This window comes from Pomacea canaliculata, linkage group LG1 (genome assembly GCF_003073045.1).
Source record: "Pomacea canaliculata isolate SZHN2017 linkage group LG1, ASM307304v1, whole genome shotgun sequence".
In the NCBI taxonomy this organism is placed as follows: Eukaryota; Metazoa; Mollusca; class Gastropoda; order Architaenioglossa; family Ampullariidae; genus Pomacea; species Pomacea canaliculata.
The window spans coordinates 28,136,910-28,152,018 of NC_037590.1; the positions used below are offsets into that span (position 1 = coordinate 28,136,910).

Consider the following 15,109-nt stretch of genomic DNA (forward strand, 5'->3'; position numbering starts at 1 on the left):
GTTTATGAATGTTTAAAATGCATCTCCGCAAACACAGATGTTGTGTTGTTGACAGTACACGTGACTGGCACGTTATTGTTGATACAGTAGAAGTCGCTAAGACCACCCCAGGCCACAACAGTATGCGACTGTAGGCAGCACGGACACACTGACCAGAGAGGGTGCGGCTAGTGTCTCTTTACTGTAACTCAAAGCACCATTAGCGAGCTTTAGGCCGGACACCAGGAGAGTGGATCAGTGGCAGCAGGCCGTGCTAATCAAAAAGACCAAGTGCGCCCCACTCTCTACAACACCATTTCATCTGTCTACCGACTCCCCCAAAATCAATTCCACTGGCCTCCTCCAGAGTCCAGCGACTGTCCGGACCACGGTGTGTCTCTGATAAACCTCCCCCCCCCCCACACACACACATACCATCCCCCCAAATCGCCAACATATTGCTGGACTGATTGCACGATGACCGTCCACAGGTCGCGGCCTCTCAGAAAGAAAGCACGATGCGAGGAAACGACCCTCGGCCAGCAGACTCCATTCAAAGTCGCCAGCCTCTCCCCTCACCTACACTACATGCTCGCACTTTGATGCCGGCTGTAACATATAAGTGGATATGATTTCTCTAAACAGATGTAGGTGGGGATCCTTGGAAGTCATTCAGTAAATAAGTGAATGTTGAGTCCCGTTTGTCGTGATTTTTTAAGTGCAAACACTTGAAGGTGTTGTCTGAAGTACAGAAATCGCAAAACATCGTCAACTGTTCTACCATCTACACCTGTCTATATTAAAGGATGTATATAATATCCTGACCCACCGCCTGCGCTTCCTTTACACACATACTGCTCCTTTATAATACACACTCCCCAATTATAACCAAACAGTGCTATTCTTAATAAATGAATACTTTTATTTCTCAAATAATGAATGCTGCCAGTACGGAACAAGGAATGTTTCTCATTCTGTTTCGTGATGTCTAACACTATCACACACTTTTTGTCCGGATTTTCGGGGAGTACCTGGCATCCGTGAAAAATACGAAATTGAAGTGTGTTCGCGTGTATGACAGCAATACATCACGCTATTCTCAGCAACAGAGATAAAATCGGTGTGTCTGTGTGTGTGTGTGTGTGCGCGCGCGTTAAGGACAATGATACATCAACCGCAAAGCTGGAGGTAAAGCGACGAGTACTCTTGATTCACATCAATAACTAGGTAATCTTCTAAAGTAGTCAATACATATATACACACACACACCCCAAACACTCTCGCATATGCATGCACACTTGCTTCCAGTTGCGTGTTCAGATGTTGGTGAACGAGCTTTCCGTTGAAAACCTTAAATGGTCGTTTTCATCCTATGACAACTTTATTCCATTCCAGTGCCGTTGATAAATTGATCAAATGCTGTCTTGCATTGACGATGACTAATAGAAAAACAAAATTAGGGGAAAAAAGACTCTGACAGGGCAAATGATTTTTTTTCCTGTGACGGAAATGGCAACATTATTTGCTGAATCTCGCGGGTTACATCACTGGGGTGCTGAACGTGCCTGCGCACGGCCGCTGCTCGAGCTGCTGATGCTGCTGCTGCCGCTCGCCACGGTGCAACCCAATCAATGTGTCAGCCGCGAGATGGTCTTGCTCTGCTTCCCACACAGTCTTGACCCTCACCCACCTTTACATCCTAATGACATGTCCACCGCTGGAGGAATGACAGTTCGTCCGTCTGACGTCCAGCAGAAACGACCACGACCAGCAAAGGACGATGAGTGCAACAAGTGGTGCGACTTGTGACATCTTGAGTTCAAATGTCATGTACAGTCCAGTAGGTAGCAACATGTCCCCCTTCAGAGAAGCGTGCCTGTCCCCTTCACACAGATCAGTCATCTGTGAGCAGAGCAGTCCACTAGCAAACTCTGCTGACACCTTCTAATAACTTTGGGTTTGTTTGTTTTCAGGTCGTCGGTAAGCAAAGTTGTAAGCCCCAAGTTAGACTGATGATGCCAAAAGTCCAAATGACCTGAACTTTTTTCCCCGACTCCAAATACTTTTTAATTACCTTAAAAGCATCTAATGGCTATATATTAAATGGATTTTTTTTTTTACAAATCATCTCAAACAAAAAAGACATGGCATTAAGCTGACAACGGCATGTGGAAATCCCAGGAGAAGCCGAGAAATGTCAGAATTAATGTCACGGCTACTGGGACAAGCAGAAACGCATTATCATGCGGACCATTCCCACACACTGCAATCGCCGAAGACATCACAGAATCGTTGCTGAAAACTCTTCATTCAACAGACCATCTTCAGGCAGCAAAGAGCATGAACAGTCAAGAGATTCTAGTGGGTTAGATAAGTATGCGGACAGTCAACTCACTTAGGTAACAAAAGAACACGAACAGTAAGCAGACTCAATTCGATTATATAAGAACGGGAACAGTAAATAGGATTTTATTCAGTCAGGAAAAAAAAATGTAACTGTCCTCGATCAAAAAGAACAAACACAATAAAGTGTCTTTCGTTAGGGAAAGAACGAGAACAGTAAACATATTTGTCAGTCAGAAAAGAACTTCCATTCATCCTATTTTCATCATTCCTGTCTTCCTTCAAAGCCACGGGAAATATGCGACTACAAGAAGCCGTTATGTCCAGAATGTGTGAGAGCACATGAACGGGTTGTCCACTACAACACGTGACTAATGTCAGCCCCTCCCTCACCACCCCGCCCCCCATTTGCTCAAAGCACAAGTGCGCGGTCAGGCAACGTGAACGTCACGGATCCGACAATGAATATGCTAATGAAGCCGTTAATCCATAATTACGTCTTTAAATTGCTTAACCACGTTCACATCAGCCGTTCTCGTTAGTCGCCGTAGCCTCCACCCAGGCGTGAGAGTTATTGATAATGAGGCAACAGAGGGACACAGTGTCTGGGCGCTACCCCAGATGTTAATCAAACCCCAACCGACCAGGCCGAGAAACAAGGGAGAAGTGAAAGAAAATAGAAATCCCAGCATGTTAAGCAAACACTTGCTCCAGCAGGGAAGGTAAACAGAAGACCCTTCAGGTCCATCGCGGTTCCTCCCACCGCCTCCTCCGCGGCGATCCCTTCCGCAGCGGCACGCGAACTGCCGGAGTCTGAGATTCCAGAACCGCTGTGCGAGTGGCAGGTTGATTGGATTACCCACAGTGCAAGTGGCCATTCCTGCTCCACGGTGTCGACGGACGCTGAAGGTTTCCTGTCCGATCACTAAACAACCAAAGGCATCTTAACAACAAATTACTCAGTCACAGACTTGACGGAGAAATGCTGTGTAAATAGGTGCGAACTAATGCCTCGGCAGGTAGGCAATGCGGCGAAAAATACTTCAACAGATGAAAATCGCCACAAGATATGAGAAATGTCGAGAAAAGTGACAAAAAATATTGTTACGAGAAGATCGCATGTCTCCCTACATTAAAGTCTCCGTCTCTTCTCTTCCAACCACTACACTCATGCGCGAACAGAGAGAGAGAAGAACACCTTGTGTTCTCACTTCCATCGTGTTATCACTATAAAAGACTGGGCTCTCCAACATTCTCTCTCTCTCTCTGTCACACACACACACACTCTCTGTCACACACAAACACACACACATGTGCACACAAACATGCCCGGACACAAAGAGCTGCGGTAGCACAAACAACTCCACAGGCAAACAGATAGCAAAACAAGACACAATCAACATTAGAGACGAGGACATAAGTGTCCCCTGAAGAAATAACACAAAAACCAAGCAGCAAACAAACAAGTGCATCTAAAGACTGAAGATGAACACTTCGGACATGGGGGAAGTATCTTACAAGTGCATGTTTAAAGGATTCCAGGGTAAGGAGAAAAATGTGCCTACCTCGTAAAACGTTTTCAGTTCCGCCAATGTTGACTTCCTCAATCAACTTCTTGTTCAGCTGCAATCACAAAAACGAAACCAACAGCGTTATGCAAGAAATCATCAGAGAAATGGGGAAGAGGACTAAACGAAATTTTCTTTAGTATGCTTTTTCTGCTCTAGTCTCGATAAAAACGTATAAGCAGTTTTTTTTTTAACCTAAACAAATACTTAACAATACATTCTTGGCTTATACACTGCCAACATCAGAAACAGATTATCTGCCTGTACCAGAACTTCATTAGTCTTTTATATGTTTGCTCTGCTATAAAAGTGTTCCCAGAAGAAGTTTCCAACTGTAAACAAGCAGTATGCAAGGAAATGTTTTGCGTTTCTTTCAGGTTTAGGTTTCAAACAACCGGAAGAGAGATATTACTACACACAAACACACACACACACACAAATGTGAGATTAGATCCTAGTGTTTAGCTCTCGACCAAGCCTCCATCAAAGCTATCGTATGAAGTGCACGTTGCGAGTTCTCACATAATGCCAATACGGGGTCAGCAGCAAACTGTTTTACCCATCACCCTCTTGGGCACGCTTACGTCACAATAGATCACGGTCACCGCCATTCCACTCTCAGTGATCAGTCGGAGAAATCGATTGTGTGTTGCCTGTGTAAGCAAGTCTCCATGTCCACGTGTCCACAAGACTGCTGCTGACGTTGTCCTGGGACACCAAGATATTTCAGGGGAGGGCATGCAGTCAGGGGGGTAGGGGGCGCTGTGCCGCACACCCATCTGTTGCTAGCGGCCAGTCTTGGAGGCTCACATCCACGGCCACTCGGGTTGCTGAGGCAGGGGGCTACTTTTGGGTGGGCCGATCGCCGGCCTCTTGCTCGTCTGCGTGATAGTCTGCATTTCTCTTTTCTGTCTTCTTCCTGAAGCTAAGTCTCCCGATGTACACCCCTTGTGCTAGACAGTGAACCACTCACAAGCCAGTGGGTCTGAGAGTTTTTTTCTTTCCGATGTAAGTAAAATGTTAAATAGCATTTATGTTTCTGCTTCCTTGGTTTCTATAAGGGTGTCTGTGTGCTTCCGGCAGAAAAAAGCAAGTTCACGACTTCCGGCTTTTTTCTTTTCACGCGATAGACAGGTAGATAAACCTCGGCAGCCTCACAGGAAGACGGTAACTAGACTTCCGCCAACGTTCCGCGTGGTGTGATTGGCGGGATGGGAGTTGTGCGCACCCATCACCATACCCACAGTTAATTAAAAGGTCTCAATGTTGTAAGCATGCATATGATTCCCACCTTTTTGCAACACTTTGTGAGGTCCATCCCAACATCCTCCACACAATATTTTCGTAAAAGCCTTGCAGTGAATTCCGTCCTGTTTACTATGATCATAACTCAAAATGCTCCGCCTCCAGCCCACAGACCGAAGGAAATAAAAATAAGTGGGTGTCAAGAAAGAATGTACTTGAAGCCTCGGGAAAGAAACGTGCAAGACATTATGTGTGACTTGACTGTTCGCACATTTGTCCACGTAGGGAGCGTGATTACAATGATGACGGGTTGGCAAGGGGGAACCACTCTAATCACAGTTGGCAATGGAAGAAGGAAACATTTGCATTCAGTTGGTTAACTGTATGGCCCCACCGAACCATTAGCAGCTCAAATCGATGAAGCACGATGCATTTTCAAAGCAGCCATAAAGTATAGTAAGACGCTGCCTCTGAGGGAAAACAAACGCCATTGTGATGTAAACAGGACGCCCACTTCTACCTCTTTGACTTTCATTGTAAGTCGTATTAGTCTACATCCTTAGTAAAATATCCACGACTACAACAAACACGTACGTGTTCTGCAACTGGAAGAAGAATACGACCCCCAAGAGTATGTCTAAACAGGTACAAACAATCCTCAAAGCGCGAGGGTGACCAAGCGCCAGGTAAATGAAGGCTGACACAAGACAAAGACAGGAGGGAGAGAACTGCAAAGGAGAAAGTAAGGGAGAAGGCGTTCCTGTTGTCTCAACTACATTTTCAGGGATCAGCTACGACATAAGTTTTTTCTCCTCCTCTTCCTCCTCCTCCTCCTCCTCCTCCTTCGCTACTTCACACCACTGCGGCTCCCGGATTGCGACAGCAGCACAGGCCTTGCATGGACGCAGCAAAGACTTGAGCTTTCATACGCTTCACCGCCCTCGGAGGACAAGAGGAGGAGGAGGTGCATCTGGCTGGGGTAGAGGCGGCAGCGGAAGGGATGGGCAGTACTTAAGTGGGCGAGGCAGCGGCCCCTAACCGTCTTGAGATGCGCGCGCCTGTCACCGAGCTCCCCAGATTGCCGTCTGTTTCCCGTGGACAAAGACAACTGACCCGTCCCTCTCCACAGTCAGGGGTTTTAATTGATCATTCAATTCATTAATGAGGCAGGACTTTCCACTTGGATTAAAGAGCCCAGATCTTCACGCGACAAAAGACGTGAGGGCACAGGAACTTCAGCGGTTGTAAGAGTAACGAATTTCTGTGGCCGGGGGGCAAATCTGTTTAGCCATCAACCCGTTCGTCCCATCATTTTAAGCCTAGCCATCATTATTTCTCTAAGACAAAAGCTGTCTTGACAAAGCTGACAAGAACACAGAAAAACTGCGCTGATAAGATTTCCGATCAGCATTTAACAAAGGTAACCCAAACCACATATGAATCGATTATTCAGTAATAACAACTTTACCTCCATACATCACTTTAAATGAATCAAAAAACAAGATTAAAAGCATGAATATATCAATGAACCGGAAAATGACGTTCCAGTACTGTTAGTAGATAAGCGGATAAATAATTCCAGAACATTATAGAGATAGACGACACATTGGTTTTATATATATATTCTCGGCGGAAACGGCCTGTCGAGTAATCACTTAGCACTTAGGTCCAAACCTGGAGTCGAGGAGTTCGATACCCGTGTGGCACAGTCAACCCATCTGTCAGGAATGGGTACCTGACTCTATAGAGGGTTTGTGAATGCTAATGAGGCAAATGGGAGAGGAAATGTGAGCTGTACTCACAAAAAAGTTGGCCACCAAGAGAAGTGCGGTCTCGAACACCTCCTTCCACAGCGGTCGGAAAAAAAAAAGTTAGGGAACGACCTTTACCTCTTTCCTTTTTTTTTTTAATCTCGGCAGAATCTTCTCTAAGTAGGCAGCGAGCTGACTTTGTACTTTGATGCGGTAGAACACAGCACTGATTACCGTCTGGCACATCCACTGACGTGGCCCTCGGAGCACGAACTGCGCAGCACCTGGAGGGTCTGGGCATGACACCATCACACACTCAGCTTTCACCTTCAGGACCACTGAACATCTAGTGCCCCTTCTCGTCTCCTCGCAACTCCAAACCTCACCGTAGCAGCAGATATTACTGCTAATTTCACAGACAAGTGATGAAGGGGCCACGATGTTGTTCAGATAACCGAAGTCCAGGGTTCACCGTAGATCGTGAAGATGAACACTAGCGAGCATTTACGACCTGGACGCTGGCTCCGTCTAGTCTTCAAATTGTATCGGGATTGCGAGTCTCCTGCAAAAGCTTGTAAATGTTAGTGGACTGTATTTTTTATAAAAGAAAGAAAACCATGGAGGTACTTTGTGCAGTTATTTTGATATTGGTCCAGTCCTTGTTTGTGTTTATGTGAGGCGGTGTGGGTAGTGGTGACATACGTATGTACAGGTGATGTGGAGAGCTATGCAGCTGGGCACAAGCAACATTTTATCCAGTTCTTTTCGCGGCTCTTCTTGAAAATCCTTTTACACCTTTTAAACCATTTAATATTTCATCAGAATACTTCAGGAAAATGTAGAATAATACTTTTCTGAGGCTTTCGAAACGAGTCGCGAGGTGCCTACCGACTTTAAGGGATCTTCATGCACACTGTCAACAACAAGGTTCTTTTGAAAGAAAACGTTTTCACAAAACAGCGCCACCTACGTAGAGATCAGACGATTACACTCGTGGAAGCTCTTCACTCCCTGTCTGTGAGATCTTGTCCATCTTGAGGCAGCGCTCTGGCCGCCCAGACAGCCTGCCTCTACATCTGTATGCCGAGATGCTTTGAGCTCTTCAGGCGGAGACAACTCTATTTGGCTCTTGATTATCCCACAAAGAAGGGCAGCTTGCAAGCCCCCGCGTAAAATTACCTTGTGTTCTTCGTTTGGTTTTGTTTAATCTCGTTTGTCACCATCGATTTTCTTTACATTTGCGAGTATTTTTCGGGAAAAAGCAACACATGTCGTGGCAGGTCCCTCCCCGCCCGCCCACCATGCCTCTCGGAAGGTTGGCAGAGAGAAGTTTCAATATCTGCTTTTTGTTTCCCCTGCTGTGTTTTTATAGCTCACGTGTCCGATTTCTTTTGAATCTGAGATTTACTTGCACGCAAATTAATTTCGAATTAGACATGAAATAAACATATATATATAGTATGTTATGTCACACTACACACACACACACACACACATTTTCCCTCCCTCTCTCTCTCTCTCAGGCGCGCACGTGCACGGGCAAACATAATCGATTTTCTCATGTGGTATCTAAATCTTTCAAGGTAAAAATCATCAACTATTTGAAGTATATTCCACGTTAATGTACCTGCACTGATAAATACGACACGAAACTTTATGAGTTTTCAGAGTGGAATGCTACTATAAATTGTGCAACAAGACAACCAAATAAAAAATAAGTTGTGCCAAAGCTCTGTCCATATTTATTCTTAACAAAGCTTGTACATATCTCTCTGATCAAACCAAATAAGATACCTCTTTGATCGAACTTCTACTGGCAAGAAGACGATGTCTCTTGGTTTTTAAACCTCGGTAACGGATCTGCCTCATGCTCCATATAGTTGTCGACTTCTTCGTGATAACTACTACTTTCTCCGCTCCTGACAAGCTTATCTCTAGCAGTTACTTATTATTGTTTTGCTGTTTTCGTAAAAAGCTTTGAAACCTTTCTTCATGATGGACAAAAGCGTTACAGAAAAAAATCCTCCTCATCATCTACCTGTGCTATTCACTCTTATCACTTGTTACCTTTTGTTTGCTTCGGAAAGGTGAGAACACATCTGAAAATGCTATTTAACTGCATTCTCTCTTTGTCCAGTTTTCACTACGTTTGATCACGCTATTTCTCTTCTCACTACCCCCTTCCTTTAACTATTTTTTTTCCTCTAGGAAGGTGTGAGTGTGAGTGTGGAGGGGGGGTCTACTGACTGTTTCGAGGGATGTCAGGATGTAAGTGCCGGCTGCCATGACAACATGATGCTCTGGGCCTCCTCTGATCACTGCGCTGCACAGCTCGAGCTAATTTCCTCCTTTTCTTCCTGATAATGCCTTCTTTTTGATTTTGGCTCACGTGTTCTGATGCATTTCCACTGCCACCGAGATAAAAGCCAGCTTTCCCACATTTTCCCTTTCTCCCTGCTATTCCTGAAGTGCGTGATTATGAAGGAATTCGCGGTAGCAGTGAAAAAGAAAAAAAAAAAAAAATGTCGAGACCTCAAGCCTATTTTGTTACCTTTGATCGATTTTGCTTTAAACGGAGCAGCGCATCACCTCATGAAAATCAAGGTTCAATGTGAGATGGTCATCTTCATTGGGAAATAACACGCGGCTTAGCGGCACGTTTGGAGGAGCTGCGTGCGCACTGCGCATGCGCGGTTATTGCATTTAACATATCAAAACCGAAAGAAAAAGAAAATATACACCTGTAACAAACCCAGAGATCTGATAAAAGAAGCAATCTGCCTAACAATCGTTTCTGAGCCACACACAAAAAAAAAAAGCGGCACACATGCAGATTGTCCCTCTCTCACGCACACCCACAATTGTATTATATTGCTTGTATTATATTTCCCTCTTTGAAGAGTTGAATCTTCACTAAATAAATAAAACTGGAGGTTCTTTTCCTATATATATATCTAACACACACACACACAAACGCACGCGCACGAATATATTCATATATATACACAACGTCATCAGGCACACGGCCCACGCAATTAAAAAAAAAGTGAAAGGTGACAGAGTGGAGGAGGAGTGAGCACTCACTCCCCCGGTGACTGAGCCGTTGTTCATACCGCTGGCTTCAGCCTGCTGCTAAATGACCACAAGAACGTCCGCTTGTCTGCCAGTGTTTAGAAACTAAGGGAAGAGCGGCCAGGGCTGAGCCGGGCTGTCAATAGAGAATCTGTCACCATAATCAACAAAATCAATCGTGGCACAGTACGGCGACGGGCAGCAAAGGGGGAAGGGTGGATGAAGAAGGAAGGGGGAGATGCAGAGGGAGATGTGAGGGGATGGAGCTCGCCCGGTGCTACGGCCAAAGACCCAGTGGCCAAGTCACGTGGCCCACGCTGCCAGGCAGCCAGCACGCTGCTAAGTCCGCCTGCTCTCCTCCCTCTCTCTCTCAAGGCGCTGCCTCCGTCACTACGCCTGCGTCCACTATTGTTCGCTAACAACTCCTCCTGCCATTTGCTCTCTTGCTTCAGAACTCAGTTCTCAGAAGAAGAAAAAAAGTTGCAAGGTGGACATAAAGTTTGAGATGACCATGATGTTTTGATCACTGAATGTGTTACGTTTGACCTGGCGTCCTCAGACATCAGCGTTTTGACAATAGGAAGTTTGTGGTATGTAAGCCATCGTCACTCTAGTCAAGTGGTATCCCTCCTCTGCCGAGGGTGCTGTGTTGCACGGTTATTATTAAGTGGAGTACGGTACCTGCGCAGCCGCAGTGACAACGAACCTGGGGACAGTGTTGACAAGACTGATGTAGGTCTGGCACCACCTTTACAAAGTTCTGCTGAACGGATAACAGAACGGAAAGGAATAACCCAGTGGTAGGCCTTTTACATTTTCTTCTTTTACTGTTTACCTCTATAGATAAAATGTGACCCCCGCCCCCAGAAAAAAAATTATATTAAAAAAAAGATAACTCTTGAGTTTCCGCCATATTATTGTTTACTGTTTACATCCCCAAAATGATCAATTACATGAATACATAGCTGTACCATTATGACGCTACCTCCACGTACGATGACCAGCATGAAGAAGAAAGCCCCCGCAAGGCCACCCACAACAGTTCGCACTCATGCACGTCCGCACGCGATCAGGCACGCGCACCAACGCACAACGCCCGAGACTCCAGAATAGGCTGCAATAAATCGCGGGCTCTGTCGCCATTAGAGGCAGCGGGAAGCTTTCAGCTTTTCTCATCTGTACCAGCAGCAGAAAGTTTAATGTGTGGCATGGCACGAGAAGCCAGAGATCGCATGACGCCTGTAAGCCCTGCCCCATTCCTTCGCACACTCCTCCCTCCCCTCAAAAAAAAAAAAAAAGGAGGGGAAAGGAAGCCTGTGAAATTCCCTTCTCTAACAGAAGCCCTTTAAATTATTTATGAACCGTGCGATCCTATACCCTTATACACATAAAAGGTTTTGCCTTCTGGTTGCTGCGCCATCGAAATAACATCATCCAGGGCTTGGCATGGAAAGTATGTTTCTTAATTAGGTTCGATTGTGTCGAGGCTTCATTAAACGTGACTCGTGTACCTATATACCTCCAACTGTCGTGGTGTTCAACATCTCAACAGCTTTGTTATGTCCCTGCCGCTGGCTGTCTTGTGATGACAAAAGGTCACACAGCTCGGGGGCTGAGGGGGCTAGGTGATGGCAGACGACACGCTCCCCCGGGTCTGTGTACACCTAGCGCACCACCTCGCGCACCACCTCGCCACTTGAGCAGGTAGCTCATCGATTACAGGCCAACCACAGGATCCAGTCTTGGAGATGCTGGACATGTGTGCTCCATGTACAATTTGTCACGGTCGTGACATTATGGGTTCACTCGGTGCAAGTTTGCTCATCAGAAGTGCTAGGATTCTTCGACACGAGGGCATCGTCTACGGTAAACACTTTCTGTAAACAGAAGCCTCTCCCTTCCCCCTCCCAATACACACACACACGCTCGCCTTATTTTTTTTTTTATTTTATTTTGCTACAGTAGAAAATGTCGATCGTTCCTTCTTCAAGTGCCAAAGCAAGAGAATGCATCCAATGTTTTCAGAAAATCGCTTAATAAAACCGGAAAATAATATTATTATTAAACGATTCATAAGCGAACGGATGAACAGACAGTCAAAGCGAAATAAAAGGACTACAAAGAAATACGGATGAAAATGATTGATAAAATCATTGGTTCGTACAGAGGGCAATAATGTGGCTCAGTCCGTGGCCTTAAAGGCTAACCCAAAACATGGTTCAAACACAAAACGCTCAAGGTTGCTAGCAACTTAACAGTACAGCAGGAGTTTGTTACGAAAATGAGCAGTGAATTAGTAACTTTTCTTTTCAGAAAACACACACAGATTGATTGAGATTATCTATACTTGTTTCTGACATCACCGAAGGCTGCAGCTCATGCGACAGCTACGAGCAGACGAGGCGCTGCTCACATCAACCGACACACACTTGTGACGTCATAGAACCCCAATGAAAACGTTCCGAGCATCGCATCTTGTAAAGTGAGCAAAATGTTCTCCAAGTTTTTTGGAACATTTGTTTTTTAATGAAATAAACCCACATTTGAAGATACGAGTGCACGTTGCTCAGTACCTAAAAAGAAAATTATTTACTGAGGAAATATATCTTACACGACGGGGGAATCGGCTTCAAGGAAGAGATAAATAATACGGAAAGATAGGACTAAATTATATATTTATTAAACCTCAATCGCCACAGTTTAAAAATTTTAGTGCTTTACTATCGAACTTTGCACAAGAACAACAATTAACAATTATGAGTATGTCACTTTATTTCAATTTTTTTAAATTAGAATCTTCCATAGGATACTTATTTTACTTCAGATCTCATTGTAATTATTCGTTAAAATTACCTGCGGTGTGAGGACAAAAAAGAATGCGGTCAACTTTTATCGCATATCCCATATCACACCAAAAGTACAAATATCTTTTTTTAATTGAAGTGTACATGACACAATCGCAAAAAAACCTGTTTCCGCGCCAACAGCCAGCTTGAAGTGAATGCAGACCAACGGACAGCTTGTCCTGCCAGCCTGCCATTATTTCCAGTAAGAGCCATCAAGCCGCGCATACAATACTAACGCTTCAGGGATTCTCTAAACTTCTCTTGCAGCAAACCAGTTCCCATCTACTCGAAGTACCGCTGTGACTGATGTTTGATATAGGCTCTGGGGAATACCATTCGTTTGCAGAACAGTTTGCAACTTTCTTTTTCACGCCAGGCATCAGCCTGGTCCCTGTACAGGGCGGGACAGCGATGGAATGAAATTTTATAAAGTCACGAACACAAAGTTTATGCAAAGCCAAGCAAGTCCTTCAAAGGAGCCAGAATGACTCCAGTGCAAGACGGAGAAACAAAACTATTCAATTGTTCTTGTGCAAAAGCAATTTTCCAGTGGCTGGCAAACTCAATTTGTCAGGAAGCGCTCCGGTGCAAATGTTTTGGTAGTGCAAGTGCGCGGCGGTATGACGGGCAGAACCTAAACGCCGATCCCATCTCGGCTATTGATCATCGCCGTGTCTTTATGATGTCCTCAAGGAGGACACGCAGCGACACCAACGCACGCACGCGCCCACGCATGCATTCCCGCACGTGAGCGATCAAGAAAAAGGAGACGAGGGAGCTTGTCAGTAAAAAGTGGTGAGTGAATGAATAAACCTCGCTCACGGCAGGTACCAAAAAAAAAAAGATAAAATAAGTAAATAAAATAAAAATAAGGATGGACGGACGAATGTTGCCCGATCATCACCAAACAGTTCTTCAGGGAAGTGGCTGAGTGACCTGAATGTCGGGTGTTTCCACTTGCACGTGACCGATGCCTGCGAGTAGGCCCGGAGGAATGATGGCTGGAGCGGAGGGGAAAGGCACAACCAGCGCACCTCTGACGACTCCCTCCCTCTCCCCCAACTGCGGCTGCATCTGTCAGCACATTGTCTTCTATGGTGACGCTGTATCAACAAGCCTTTTTAACGGCCCGACTGTTTGCCAATCGAATCACGGACTGAACGCTGCACGTGAACCGGCATTTTGCCCCTCTGACCCGCCTCTCCTCTCCGTGTGCTTGCAGTCCGCCTCATCAGGGAACAGACTTGTTGTCCAGCGCCCTATCTTTGGGCATCCAGGGCAGCACCTCCACGCCCTTCGCCAAGCACAGACGCAACAGAAAGTGCTTAATTTGCAACAAAAATCAACACGTGAGCCGTGCTGGTCAGAAGAATGGCGGCTAATGTTCCTGGGGTAATTTCAATCCGGACTGAACGGCGGTGGATTGGGCGATTGTGCACTGCAAGCACACCAGCACAATGGCGGCCTCGTCCGTCGATTGCTACAGCTTCTCCACAAGGGCCGTCCTCGGACTTCACTCGCTGGCCGCCGCACACAAAAGCCCATGATTTCGCGCACAGGAAATGCTCTTAAGGAGATAGACCATGCACCCTGAAAGTCAAGCAGCAGAGCAAAAGAAAAAAGCTGAAAGAATGAACGAAAGAGGAAAAAAAAGTGTATGCCGTCAGCACCACGTCAAGGGACACTCGATACTTCCAAGTAAAAACAACTTGCGATGATGACTTGTCTTCAGGCGAGCTGGTTATTCCACTGAGCGCCATTTTCCAGGCAGGCGAAATGGAAAATTAAAGACGCACTTCCAAAATATTTGTTGGATATACGCTTAAACATGATTTGGCAAAAAAAAACCAACGAAGTTTTTGTTTTAAAACGAAGGATCATTTTTAAAATCAGTTTATTTTGCAAAGAGGACAAAAAGTGAAATCTTATTTAAAAGTAAGCATACTGATCTCTTAACTCCAGTAATAAAGCAAAAAATAAAAAATACTAAAAATAAAAAAATACGAGACAGAATGGTGTATGCCCATCAACATTTTTAACACTTAAGAAACTTCACCAAATGCTACTTCACAGCTCTGTATTTTTCTGTACACTTTACCCCGCTCATGGTTTTGCATGTGTTGGCTGCTTGTTGCTTTGTCTTTGCTTGCATCAAGTTTTTAAGGAGGAGGAAGATGTTTAGGGCGGGGACACTGCCGTCAGCAACGCCCGGAGTCTCTCCCACAAAACTGGTTCAAGATGGCGATAAATTGGAACAGACTGATATTTCAGCATGCCACCGTCGGCACAACCAGCTTGCGATGCC

The 15,109-nt window shown here is 45.3% G+C and overlaps 1 protein-coding gene across 1 annotated transcript in view; it reads right to left on the minus strand.

Moving 5' to 3' along the window:
• LOC112574968 (short-chain dehydrogenase/reductase family 42E member 1-like) overlaps positions 1-15,109 on the minus strand; it is a 115,826-nt gene that overhangs the window by 49,405 nt on the left and 51,312 nt on the right. Inside the window, 1 exon segment of the mRNA XM_025256425.1 lies at positions 3,888-3,945. Within this exon segment, the coding sequence (XP_025112210.1) occupies positions 3,888-3,945 (58 nt within the window).